The sequence below is a fragment of the Siniperca chuatsi genome, linkage group LG21 (assembly GCF_020085105.1).
Source record: "Siniperca chuatsi isolate FFG_IHB_CAS linkage group LG21, ASM2008510v1, whole genome shotgun sequence".
In the NCBI taxonomy this organism is placed as follows: Eukaryota; Metazoa; Chordata; class Actinopteri; order Centrarchiformes; family Sinipercidae; genus Siniperca; species Siniperca chuatsi.
In genome coordinates this window covers 17,305,959-17,318,541 of record NC_058062.1, presented here as the reverse complement: position 1 = coordinate 17,318,541, position 12,583 = coordinate 17,305,959, and the positions used below count along the sequence as shown (strand labels likewise).

At 40.6% G+C, this 12,583-nt stretch overlaps 2 protein-coding genes across 8 annotated transcripts in view; both read right to left on the bottom strand.

Annotated features, from left to right (window-relative positions):
- Positions 1-3,696: 3,696 nt before the first annotated feature.
- On the bottom strand, positions 3,697-7,208 carry LOC122869406 (serotonin N-acetyltransferase-like). 2 transcript variants are annotated; one of them, XM_044182384.1, is made up of 4 exons: positions 5,624-7,208; positions 4,846-5,084; positions 4,380-4,534; positions 3,697-4,296 (listed from the first exon to the last, which is right to left on the bottom strand). In XM_044182384.1, exons 2-4 carry the CDS (start codon positions 5,000-5,002, stop codon positions 3,928-3,930), a joined length of 681 nt encoding a protein of 226 aa, XP_044038319.1. In that variant the 5' UTR covers positions 5,003-5,084; positions 5,624-7,208; the 3' UTR covers positions 3,697-3,927. The 2 variants fall into 2 exon arrangements, with proteins under 2 accessions (XP_044038319.1, XP_044038318.1); XM_044182383.1 differs by having other exon boundaries at positions 4,846-7,208.
- Positions 7,209-7,356: 148 nt separating this feature from the next.
- Positions 7,357-12,583, bottom strand: part of LOC122869405 (myosin-10-like) — a 55,904-nt gene continuing 50,677 nt past the window's right edge. For 5 of the 6 annotated variants that reach the window (XM_044182378.1, XM_044182380.1, XM_044182381.1 and 2 more), the window contains 6 exons: positions 12,427-12,515; positions 11,577-11,700; positions 11,112-11,320; positions 10,860-10,968; positions 10,311-10,483; positions 7,357-8,920 (listed from right to left, as the gene is read on the bottom strand). In XM_044182378.1, the coding sequence (XP_044038313.1) occupies positions 8,767-8,920; positions 10,311-10,483; positions 10,860-10,968; positions 11,112-11,320; positions 11,577-11,700; positions 12,427-12,515 (858 nt within the window). In that variant the 3' untranslated portion in view covers positions 7,357-8,766. Of the gene's footprint in view, positions 8,921-9,820; positions 9,939-10,310; positions 10,484-10,859; positions 10,969-11,111; positions 11,321-11,576; positions 11,701-12,426; positions 12,516-12,583 lie in introns of all 6 variants that reach the window. The other variant, XR_006376313.1, reaches the window with a different exon arrangement.

Sequence of the window (12,583 nt, the reverse complement as noted above, 5' to 3'; positions counted from 1 at the left end):
TTTTTCTGTCCTGTTATTTAACATATTAAGAGGTGAATTATAGGAACATATGCATGTAAATTTTATCAATTTAATTAATAAACTAGACAAGGTTTGGCGTGTTCACAATACTTGTAACAATGTTGATAATCATATGATGATCTTCATTCTGACCTCTGTCAGTTGGTGGGTCAGTCCACCACTTTGGTCCAAACTGAAATGTCTCAACAACTGATGGATGGATTTCCATGAAATTTGGTACAGATATTTATGGTGCACAGAGGAAGAGCCATAATGACTTTGGTGATCCCCTGACTTTTTCTCTAGCGCCACCATGAGGTTGACATTTGTGTTTTTGAGTGAAATGTCTCTACAACTATTTGATAGATTGTTGTGAAATTTGGTACACACATTCATATCCCCCTCTGGATGAATTGTAATCACTTTGATGATCCCTTAACTTTCCATCTTGCACCATCATCAGGTCCAAATTTGAAATTGTCCAATACTTTGGTTTATGACCAAATACATGCAAAACTAATGACATTCCTATCAGCCTCAGCTGTATTTGTTTAGTGCTAACTAGCAAATGTCACCATGTTAGCATGCTAAACTAAAATGATAAACATTATACCTGCAAAAATTCTGCTAAAAATAGGGGGGATATACAATGTATGACGCATATCTTCCCATTTCCAGAAACACAGCTCCACAAGACAGTGAATCATCTACTGTATCTAATACTTAATCTCATGGCAACATAGCTGTACTTTATACAATGCTTGTAAACCGCAGCGAGTCATATGCTTGGAAATGATGGATTAAGGATACAGATTAAATATGACTCACATACAAGCAGTAGTGTGTATTAAGGTTAACAAGGTCAAACGCATGAGTCTACATGGATGAGGCACGTGTCTAATAAAAGACTGCCCGGGCAAATGCAGACATTGGAAGCATGTAGAACAGTAGTAAAATATTAGGACCGCGTTCCAGTGGTCTTTATGTAGTGCCAGAGTGCACTACCTTGTCAGCAGGCACATTTATCAGCAAATGAGCACTGTAAAAACTGATTTACCTTGGTGTGTCTCACAAAAAATATAAACAAAGGTCTAAAATGCCATTTTCCTGGCAAGGGTTTAAAGGTGATATCGGTTGGGAAATTGTCTGAAAGACCCCATCTGACGCCACAGTGGAGGTTATAGTAAATGGTGTTGATGTGGGAATATGCAGCCTCTCTGCTGGGATGTCTGCCTGCCAGATTACCTGGTGACTGAAAGGACTTTGTGGGATTACTGCACATGAGCCTGTCTGGAGGCTGAAGTGGCCCCACTCTGTGTCTAAAGTAGTTAGAAAACATGATGCTGTAATGACAAAACCACATTGCAGTGTGTACTATTGTCCTCATATTACTCTTTTCTTTGTCTTTCTTTCTTGTTTTTCTTTTTTTGTTTAAAACAAATGTATACATTTTGACAGACACAAAGTGTACAACCTGCTGGCTGGAATCAAATTCTGGATTCTGGGATGTTTCTTTTTCTCCTGTTTCCATCCATGGTGTAGTGACCCAAGTGCATGTGTGAAGACTTCCTTCCTAATAAAAAGCCTGCTAAATAAACCGGAATACGACAGCATCACATACAGTACGTGGAAACACAAATAGCACATTTGCACTGATTGGACCAATGCCTGAGTGATGCACATGGTAATTGGCAGCTCCTTTTTGTTTTGCTGGATTGTTATTGTCATTGTCATAATACTAGACTGCAGTGCTGATGGTTTAAACCTTGACAATGAGCATTTCTCTCTTATTTGCTCTCTCTATAAATGACGATAGCAAAGCCTCCTGTACGCTGCTCTGTAATCATGCCAAAACCATATAAACTAGTATTTAAAACACTGTTATTCAGTGAGCACTGTCCTGTATTTTCCCTCTTCATATGACATTATCAGGAGCAGTGACAATTTTCAGTGATCTAAAAAAAAGTGTGTTCCTGGGTCAAACAGGCACTTTATTATTGCTATTGGAAATTAATTATCAATACAAACATACATAAAAGCACATAAACATAAGAACAAAAAGTATGATAACCAACACAAGACATGAGTCATAAGCACCTTTATTCATGCATTGACCAACTCCTGACAACCCTACAGTAAAATGCATTTACCAAAGTTAAGCAACTTCATTGCACACACTAATGTATAGTGTGTTTGTCTTGCTCTTCATTGGTTTAAACAAAGGAACTGCCAAAGGAAATAAACTCCAGCAAAGCTCAGACTTCACTGACAGCCAACTGTGCAAAGATGCCAGCTGGCTGCATCAGCTTGAAACCAATGATGATGCAAGCCATCTTCATTCTGCAGCCAAAATTAACCACCACAAAGTCCGCTTGACCAGTGAGATTTACAAAACGAGTTCTGATCAAATGTCAACTTGTCAAAATACCCCTGATCGTTGTCCTGCCCTGTGATCCTGGTCTGACAGTGGCTGTTTGTGACCCTGGTGGCATCTCTAGTCAGTGGTGTACAGCGTGTAAGGAGTAAAGCAGCACTGATCTGGTGCTACTACTGTATATTCATGTAAATGTAAGATGCTGTTAGATTTAAAACATACATTTGTTAGTTTGCCTCTGACTTCAGCTACATGTAAAAGTTTAGTAAAGTAAAGTTTCAGTGGAGACTTTGTTGACTCTTATTAGCCTACATGCTGTGTTGTGTCAGAGGCTTCTTCCTTGGTGGGGAAACACTGCATATTTTTGGCTTTTGTCACAATATATCAACTGCTGATAATATGAAAGTATTTGCATCAGACTTCAAACATCTTAACCCTGCTCACTGTGTGCTGATGCTAATTGGAGTTCTGGGTCATTTTTGAGATGACCACTAAGTGTCGAGTTTGTCCTTCAGAGGAGCGGGAGCTGCTCACCCTAGCACGTTAGTGGATTAGAGGTGAGTCTGTGACTGTGTCATGGATTAAAGCTACATTCAAGAGCATAAGGCTTCCCACTGGCTGGCCTGAGTCTCCAGAGGTACAGTTCAGAGATAGCTGAAGATACTGTCATAAAGACAGTGACTTTATACTACTGAGAGGCTAGGAACCTCTCATTATAAATAATAGTGATAATGAGGCGTTCAAGGGAATGTTTGATTAGATAAACGTGTCAATCAGTGCATGTACAAGACTTATATTTTGTGATAATATAAAAAAGTGAAATGTCTCCGAGAGGACAAATCAAATCAAAAACATTCATTTTTCATCTTAAAAAAACAGTATAAAACATTTTATTGAAATTGTCATACTGAAACAGACACAAATATGAAACAAAACATCACAATACAAAGTTTGGTTTCACAAACTCCCATCTAACCAAAATCTACAATATACATGTCGGTTTAAGTAAGGTCATTGGATCTGCAGACAAACTGATGAGTGTATCCCCTTCTAAATCCACCGACATTTACAACAGCTAAAGCCCCCTAATAGAGCTGGAGGAGCTGTGGTTGAGCGGCTAAAGCCTGGTCACTGACGTCAATCCATAGTTGTGGGAAGCCCAGGAAAGGTGCTAAGCAGGAGACATCTTGTGCAGCCACAAATCCAAATGTCTACCACAAATGCAACATACCATCAATATAGTTCAACACACTAGTCTACTCCTCTCACAGGATAGAGTCTAACAAAGTGAACTTGATTACATATAATACATCACAATACAGTATAGTACATTCTTGTTTTTATTGTACACAATAAGATACTTTCACACAGGATAGACTGACGAGCTTCAGCATGAGATTAGAAGAAAAAAGTCCAGCAAAACAGAGTAAGCAGCCACTGAAAACTGAAACCCTGACATGTCCTACAAAGAGCACAACACTGACTTTAAATCAAAGACAACCTGTGCAGATATCTCATCTCAGTGACAAAAAATAATAATAATAATCACCATGTCATACATCAACTTGTTCATCAGTCTTTGTCAGTGGCAGAGTCAAGGGATTCTGAGGGAAACGGATCGCTTCACTGTTGCGCCGCATGTACGCGTGGCCACTGATGGGGTACCACATCTCCGTGAATGTCAGGTTGGCCACGGTGATGCCACAGCGCCCCAGCACCTTGAAGCCTGACTTGCGGTAGAAGGGAATGAGGAAGTCTTCGCACATCAGCACTGCTCGGCGCACATTGGGCAGGCAGCGGAGATACTGCAGGTAGCGCCACATCAGAATGGGACCTTTGCCCTGCTGCCTGAAGGTGCGATGGACAGCGAGGATGTGGATGTGGACGGTGGAGCCGCGGGGCTTGTGGAGAGTCAGTGCGTCCTGGCGCAAAGTGGTTAGAAATCATAATTACTGACCTCATATGTAAGATAAATGATGAATTGGAAAGGTGCAGGATGTCTTACTGTAGTGAGTCGGTCCTGGTCCCAGAGAGAGCCGATGATAAAAGCCACCAGCCGGCCCTCCTCAAACCAGCCCATGGACAGCTCTGGACACAGTGTGAGGAAATGACGCACCTCATCCAGGTGGAGGGGACACTCACCTGACACTGAGATAAATGCTGAGCGCGCGCCAGAGAGAGAGAGAGAGAGAGAGAGAGAGAGAGAGAGAGAGAGAGAGAATGAGCGCAAAAATCACTTGGCACCACTTTTAGGCAAACTAAACACGAATTGCCCAATAAACTTTGTCCTGAGTGTCGAATATAGATGTAACACAGTCTCTTTAAAAAGGTACATACAAATAATATCTGACCAGTGACTAAACTGAATGCAAAAGGGAATTAGATTTGTCGATGCCATAAATGGTTTTACGCAAAAAACAAAAAAACTAAACTTGAGATATGTAACTATATGAAAAGATGGGGTCACTTACCTTCTCGCTCGATTTCAAAGACGCTTATGGCATCTTGCGTGTTGAGCGGTCGGACCTCGCTTGCGGGAAGTGTGTGCCTCCGCTGGATCCCGGGCGAAACAGAAGGTGTTGGCTGCATTGGTTTGATGAAAGGCTGCGCGCCAACAACGGACATCATACGATTTCACTCTCTTTCCCCCCCAGAAGCGTCTCTTGTCTCCTTCTTCTCTCCCGCTCAGCAGGATCACCTCTGTCAAGCCCTGCGAGGACAACAGGATGGTTTGTGTCCGTATTTATGGAACAGCTTTGCCGGCTGTGAGTCACCGGCTAATTTGCATTTAAATATTTGATGTCAATGAATGAATGAAGGTCACAACTGTGTAGGGCACTTATCCGCACCCTACAATTAACGGTGTCCATTGTTGTCGTTTGTTTTTGTTGTTTTTTGTTTTTTTGTCTCTAAAACGAATGGACAGATAATAACAAATAATTTTCTGTGAGCCACCACCTCCGGCCTATTTATAGCAGGTTTGCGACGCTTGTTCACCGGGAGGCGCGCTGACCTGGGAGCAGCACAGCAGCAGCTTAAAGTTTTGGTAAAGTGCCACTACACTGATCATAGCTAAAACTACATTTCAGGACATTACAGGTAATGCAGTGTAAATCTGTGTTTTAAGTGGCACGGCTCGATTTCTGTTCCATCACTGCGTGCCAATATAATGACAATAAAGAACAAATACACAAGCAAAAACCATGAAAACAAACGCCACCTTCCCAACAAGGCTACAGTGACACTTACCGGGGGACGTTGAGGTGTTTGTTAGTGAGGTTTTGCGGCCTGAGCAGCTCTCCTTCTCTGCCTCTGTCTCACCACGACAGACGTCTGTCTTCATTATGAGCGATTATTACTATGAGTCACGTGATCAAGGATTACAGAAGTTGTTTCCATAACTCTGCGCATTACCGACACCTTATCTCTTCTCTGACAAGAGCGCACAGCACGTTCATTTCGCCGCGTGCTGAAAGTGGAGAAAGTGACCACGTGATTTTCGTCTTCAGTTGGTGGTACCATAATGGTCCTAATCAAAGAAATAATCACATGATGTTAAGCATTTAAGATGAGCCTACAATGGTTTTATGTATCCAGCAGTGGTGGGAGAATATCCTTTACTGAGGTCAAAGTACCAATACAACAATGTCAAAATACTCAATTCCAAGTAAAAGGCCTGCATTTAAAATCCTACTTGAGTGAAAGTACAGAAGTATTATAAGAAACATGTATTTAAAGTATCAAAAGTAAAAGTACTCATTCTGCAGAAAAAATGGCCCATGTGACATATATGTTATCACATATAATTATTATTGGTCGAGGTGGAGCCAGTTTACTAGCTTCTGATTTATATATAGTTAGGTAGTTTAGTCAAGTGGTTCCCAAACTTGGGGTAGGGCCACTCCAAAGGGTCACAACATAAATCTGAGGGGTCTGTGAGATAATTAATGGGAGGGAGAGGAAAGAAGAAAAATCAAATTTTTTGGCTTGTCCCTAATCTTTGCTGTTTTTGTTGTGAAATATTTGATAATTTTACCTCTTTGTTCCCCAAACAGTTATTTAAATTAAACTATTTGTGTAGTCTAAAGAGCATATGTCTCTTTGGTGGAACTGCTTACTCGCATATTTATCTGTAAGGTGTCACAAGCCAAAAAGGTCGGGGACCACTGGTTTAATCTTCAAATCTTTGGTTTAATACATATAATTGTATTTTATAACTTTATCATGTGTTTTTTAATCTATAATCTTAAGATTAACTAATAACTATAGCTGTTAAATACATGTAGTGGAGTAAAAACTACAATATTTCCATTTGTAGTGGAATAGAAGTATAAAGTAGCAGAAAATGGATTGTACTTAAGTACAGTACTTGAGTAAACGTACTTAGTTACTTTCCACCACTGCTATCCAGAATCTGGATTTAATTCATTGGAATTATTGTCTGTGCATTTTACACAATCACACACACACACACATACACACACACACTCCGGAAATGGACAAACTGCTTTGCAAGCTGTGGTATAAATATTTTTTCAAGTTGTCTTCTGACCTATCAGCTTCTAAACAGGGTGACATCTGGAGGGCCAGATGGAAAACGAGGAGGGGAAAGAGCAACCTGAGAACTGAAGAAGCATTTCCTGACACTTGGGGGTCCTGGTGGCTTGTAGTCTCATCCAAGAGGCACACCATAAAGCCTCAGCCTCACCAGTTCAATTCACTCCCCAATCTTTGGCAAAGGCCCAAAGTAATGTTTAAATTCTTCTTATTATTGAATGTTTCCTTTAGGTAGGAAAATGCCTGTGATTGCTGCCAAAGTTTGAAAATGGATAACATTACTAATGTGATGGCTGATAACTCATTAAATGTACATGGCATCATCATGGACTAATGCACAATTGATCACTGTGCAATCCCGAGCAGTTTGAATTCTACTGTACTGTATACAGGTGAGTTACAAATGTAACATAATACAATGTGAGTGAATTGGGCTCCATAGACTTTAATGTATTATATAGCTCCTAATAACTCATAAACTGTACATGTCATGGTAATGAGCATAGGTACAGTTGATTAATGTGCAATACTGAGCATTTTGACATATGAATGGAGTTTGTACTGTTTACAATAGCAGAGATATAAATACAGTTGATGTCTATTGGATTGTTTTTAAATCGTAATAACTCAAAAAGTATAAAAGTTATCAATAAGAAAAGTCATAGCACCCATCTAGAAAGAATCCCGCACTGTTTGACATATCAATCATTGTGGTAACATAAAAGCGGTAAGAGGACATACAAATCAAAGAAAATCAGTTTCCCACTAATATCTCAATTACATATGCAGATTTATGAATATTATATGAAAATACCTTCATGAAATTAGGCATGGTTCAATATATGAACAGTATATGCGGCATAAATGGGTTTTTTTTTAATTTTTGAGTGGGTGAAAAAAGGCACAGAAGAAGAAGAAGTAAGCAGAAGCACATGCGTGTGATTGCTGCTTTTGCACTCACACCAAATAATTACAAGTCAACACTGACCTACTGTCAAACATCTGAGAAACCAATACTGTCTAAAGAGCAACGTTTTGTAGCACTGAGGCAACAAGGCAGCTTACAGCCACATTTCTATATTTATATGCAAGCAAACAATCCAAGCATAGGACTGGAAAAATACTGGAAAAGTTACAATTCAACTAATATAACTAAACTGATTCATATGATGGGCATACTGTATATTGTAGATTGATGAAAAAATAAAGTTGGAAGGTTGTTTGCCTTCATCATGATGTGTTCCTTTCAAATATTGCAATGCCATTATTTTAGCATTTGGAAGCATATGAAACTGCTAAATACTGGTCCAGCGGAGGATAATTATCATCCAGACACATGTGCACTCACTGAATTATGAGCAGAACTCTGTCAGAAGGTTTATGTATTTCTAATGTGTGCGGGAAACGGATCAGGGAGCTTTTTAGTTCACAAAATATGCACATATGCAGTTTAAGAAAAGCACTTCTATCTGTGATACAGCTTATCTCCCATTCAGGTTACCGAAGTAGTCAACGCATGATGGAAGTTGCTATTATACAGCCCTGCAGCTTGAAAAGGAGCGGTGAGGCAGAGTAGTGCTTCTTACAACCTGAAGTGGGGGTGGTAAAGAGAGCATTGAGGATCCAACTGCTGGTGTCTGCCAAAGTTTAGGGTTGAGAAGTAAGGTCAGGAATACGGGGGTTTCTTGCTTAGATCATGGTTTTGGTGTTTGGAGAGAACAGATCTGTCCAGACATGGGCTAGAGGGGGCAAGAAGAGGGTCCCTATTCAAGCTGGGAGGGTCTCTGTTGGGGCTGAGAGGTGATGGGAGAGCAATAGTTGAGGTTTTTTCTCTTCTACTCCGGCTGGGGCGTCGGTGTCTCATTGGCATTGTTGTCGGTAATCTTGTTTTCCAGCTCATCATCAGACAGGAGGTCCAAGGAAGTCCCCTCCACCTGAAGCTGACGTCTGCTTGAGCGACTGGAAGAGAAGCTGATGGGGCCGCCACGCCTGCGGGAGGAAGAGGAGTGGAGGTAAAGGGAAGGTATTTGATCAGAGGCAAAAGCAAGAAAGCAGCAAAAAGCAAAACCTAGAGAAGAAAAAGAGGAATAACTGCTCGTTGTTCCTCATTCATCACGCCAACATATGTTCAAAGGTGAAATGTAGCTGCTCATTTCTCTGCCAAACTCAATATTTATCTTACAGGCAAAAGGTTGGAGTGACATCTGCTCAGAAAATATATCTGCTCATTTAAGGAACTAAATATTTGATTCACATTTTGAAAACTTTGGAATTATATAATAATAAAGCTTGCCACCATGCTCTGACAAAAGCATCATTATTTTACTTTACTGTTATTTGACATAATATTCAGTATTTACTGTGAGCATTCCTCAAAAGAGTATTAACAAATTACTCATGTAAAATATTTAACAGACACTTTATGGAGTCACTAATAATACTTGGCTGCTTGGCCACTATGGGTTTCATGTAAGCAAACGTCCTTGGTGATGTCAGGTAATAAGCCAAGAGTCATCACATCATTGTCACTTAGGGTACATGACATGTAAATAATATAGGCTGATTATAGGACTAATGTGGTTCATGTGTGAACATGTCATAAACCAGACATGGAGAAGTTTCTACGTCTCTCCCAGCACTTGAATCTGAACTCATTCCCGCTAATGTTTCCTGACTAAGGGCCAGTGTTTTAGTGCTTCAATGCTCCCAGATGTTTATTATATTCAACACATTGCTGAGTAATGGTTTTTGTATCTGCACAGAAGCACTGATTTGCTTTCTTGAGGCAAATACTGAAATAGTAACAACAGCCGGTGACATTTTGGTAAAAAATTATTTCAGATGTGCCTAATTTAAGATGCACATTTCTTTAAAGGTCCTGTTTTAAACCTCTGCTCAGGTTGAAGTTGGGTGGAGATCTGCTGGAATTACATGAGGTCATCAAACTTCGCGAACCAATAAGAATGGTAAAGGTGTAACTTCTCCCTCCCAAACAGGTGCAGCAATACTAATGAGAGGGTCAGAGAGATGCCAATCAAACACAGTCTTTACATGCCCACACAGTCCCAACAAAAAGTCTAATTAAAGTGAAGACACCTGTGTGAGTGGACTATATCACTGTGGTTGTTGCCTATTTAACAGCTGTTGTAAGTGACAGACTATGTAGGAAAAAATTAATAGACATGCCAATTCAATGCGCTCCCCAATGTCAGCATTTAGGATATCTATATTGCTTTTAGGCCATTATTGATATAAATGATATACATGGCCACTTGGCTGAAATACTGTCAGCACCAAGTTATTAAAAAATAGGCAGACACGAATATAGCTTTCCTTAAAAACAAAATCATAAAATTAAACAAAATGCTAAATTGTCTACCTGAGGCGGTTCTTGAGCGTGTGAACCTCGCGGCTCAGACCCTCGCTGGCCTCGGTGGCGTCATCCAGCTCTCTCTGCAGTTTCCTGCGCGAAGCGTTGGCCCTCGTGGCCTCCTCCTCAGCCTCCTCCAGCTGACGCTTCAGCTGCTTCATACGAGAGTTACCCTTTTCCACCTACACACACAGACACACACACACACACACAAAAGAGAAAAAAAAATACATCACAAAGAAATACAAAACGTGTTCAATAGCCAGCATTTTGGGGCAGCAGGGTCAGTTTCTGATCTGGATTGTAGAAAGGTGAAGTAGGTTTGTGTAAGATATAATGGTGGACACCTATGATTAGAGCTTAAATGTCTAAGTATGTAATTAGAGAATGAGATGAGAAGGAAAAATGTCAGTGACTGGGGAGTTGTTGACAAAGCTCAAAACACTGTTGATTGATCTCTTTTAAAAGCAATGTAGGGCTAAACAATTTGGGGACGGGTGGTGAATGCTTGAAAACAGCCAATAACAGCAGTGCTAAAGTCAACAGTGTCAGACGTACTTGTTCTTTAAACTGGTCGGCGTGGCGACGCTCATCCTCCACTTGCATGCAGATTTCTTTCAGCTTCTTCTCGGTCCTTCTAACAATCTTGTTGGCTGCTGCTCGTTCCCTTCAACAGAGAACAAGTGACGTTTAGAGAAACAAGGTAAACCGTAAACTGATCTCATATTTAGGCCTAGTTTATAGTTGAACAGTTGGATACAAATAATGTTTATTAGTTTTAGCAAGGAGAAGAGTGTATTGAATTCTCACTTGGCCTCCTGCTCCAGCTGTTCCTCCAGCTGTGCTATCTTGGCCTCCAGGGCAGTGATGGAGGCCTTGAACCTGCTCTTCACAGAACCCTCCAGCTCGCCAAGCTTGGCCCGCAGCTCCTTGTTTTGACGCTCCAATTGCTGGCGAGCGTTTTCACTCTTCTGGGCTGTGCTGCGCTCCGCACTCAACTCTGTAGTCAGGGTGTCCACCTGAGGGGCAGAGAGAGGGGAGGGGGTCATGGAAAGAGGAATGGTGAGAGGTGGAGAAAATTTTTTTTTTAAATTTCTGTATTGGACAACAACAGAGAAAATCCTAGCAATATGTGGGAACTTCATGTAATTTATAATTTTGCACAGGCTAATTAAAATGTTAGATGTAATATTAATCCAATGAAAATAGGGATGATCATTAAAGATGTTCTCTAATTCTGCCAAATCACAGCACTGTTCAAACATTGCACCACACCTGCATATTTGTCTTTCTGAAGCGGTCATTGAGTAGCTCCATGTTACCCTGCTCTTCTTCCAGCTCCTCCTCCAGTTGAGCAATGCGAGCCTCCAGCCTCCTCTTCTCATCCATCAGAGCAGACCTGACACACAAAGAGAAAGAGTCAAAATGTGACTACATTCATCGCCTCTCTCTGTTGACAAAGAAGACCATACCTTTATGTACTGTTAAGTGCACAGACATGCATTCAATGTAAATTGCACAGGGGCTCTTTGCTTCACTGAATGTGGGAGTGTCCTAATATATTTTCCCTTTGGAAGAAGGTTTTTGATTTGGTTAGTCGAATTATTGGCAAAAAGGTTCCCTTTAACACCATAATATGTCTTTTAAATGTTTATCCTGAGTGCTTGGTAACCTCAGGAAGTGAAACTGCCGGAGCACAATGATTCACTTAACTTCTACAGTGTATTTGACATTGTAGAAGGAACTGGATGATACCTTGATTAAACTTAATATGGGATTGGATGACCTTTTTAACTTGGGCTGTGTTGCTTTATCACATTTTTAATGATTTTTTCCCCCTTTTTTCTCATGTTTACTTTTTTCCACTATTATTATTATTATTATGGTTTTTGTTCTCTTTTCTTTACCTTATTCATCTCAAGGACCAAAAATGGCAATAAAACATGTTTAACAAAGCCTGCCTGGAGAACCAAATAGTTATGGTTTAGTACAGAAAGTTTAGTACAAGAGATGTGCCCTGATATAATAATCCCCATTTGTCTGCTGCTCTCCAAGCAGGTTACATGACACTATAAAGATGCATGACAGATACTGTGTTGAGGTCAAGTGGGTGGGGGTAACTTACTTTCCAGAGGTGCTGTTTGAGATTTCATCTTGCAGCTCATCCCGTTCCTGCTCTGCGTGGCGCCGGCCCCTCTCAGACGCTGCCAGGTCCTGCAGCGAAAGGTCAAAGGTGAAACGCAGGTTCTCAGCACTTCTTTGTGTATTGTCTAATGTTGAGG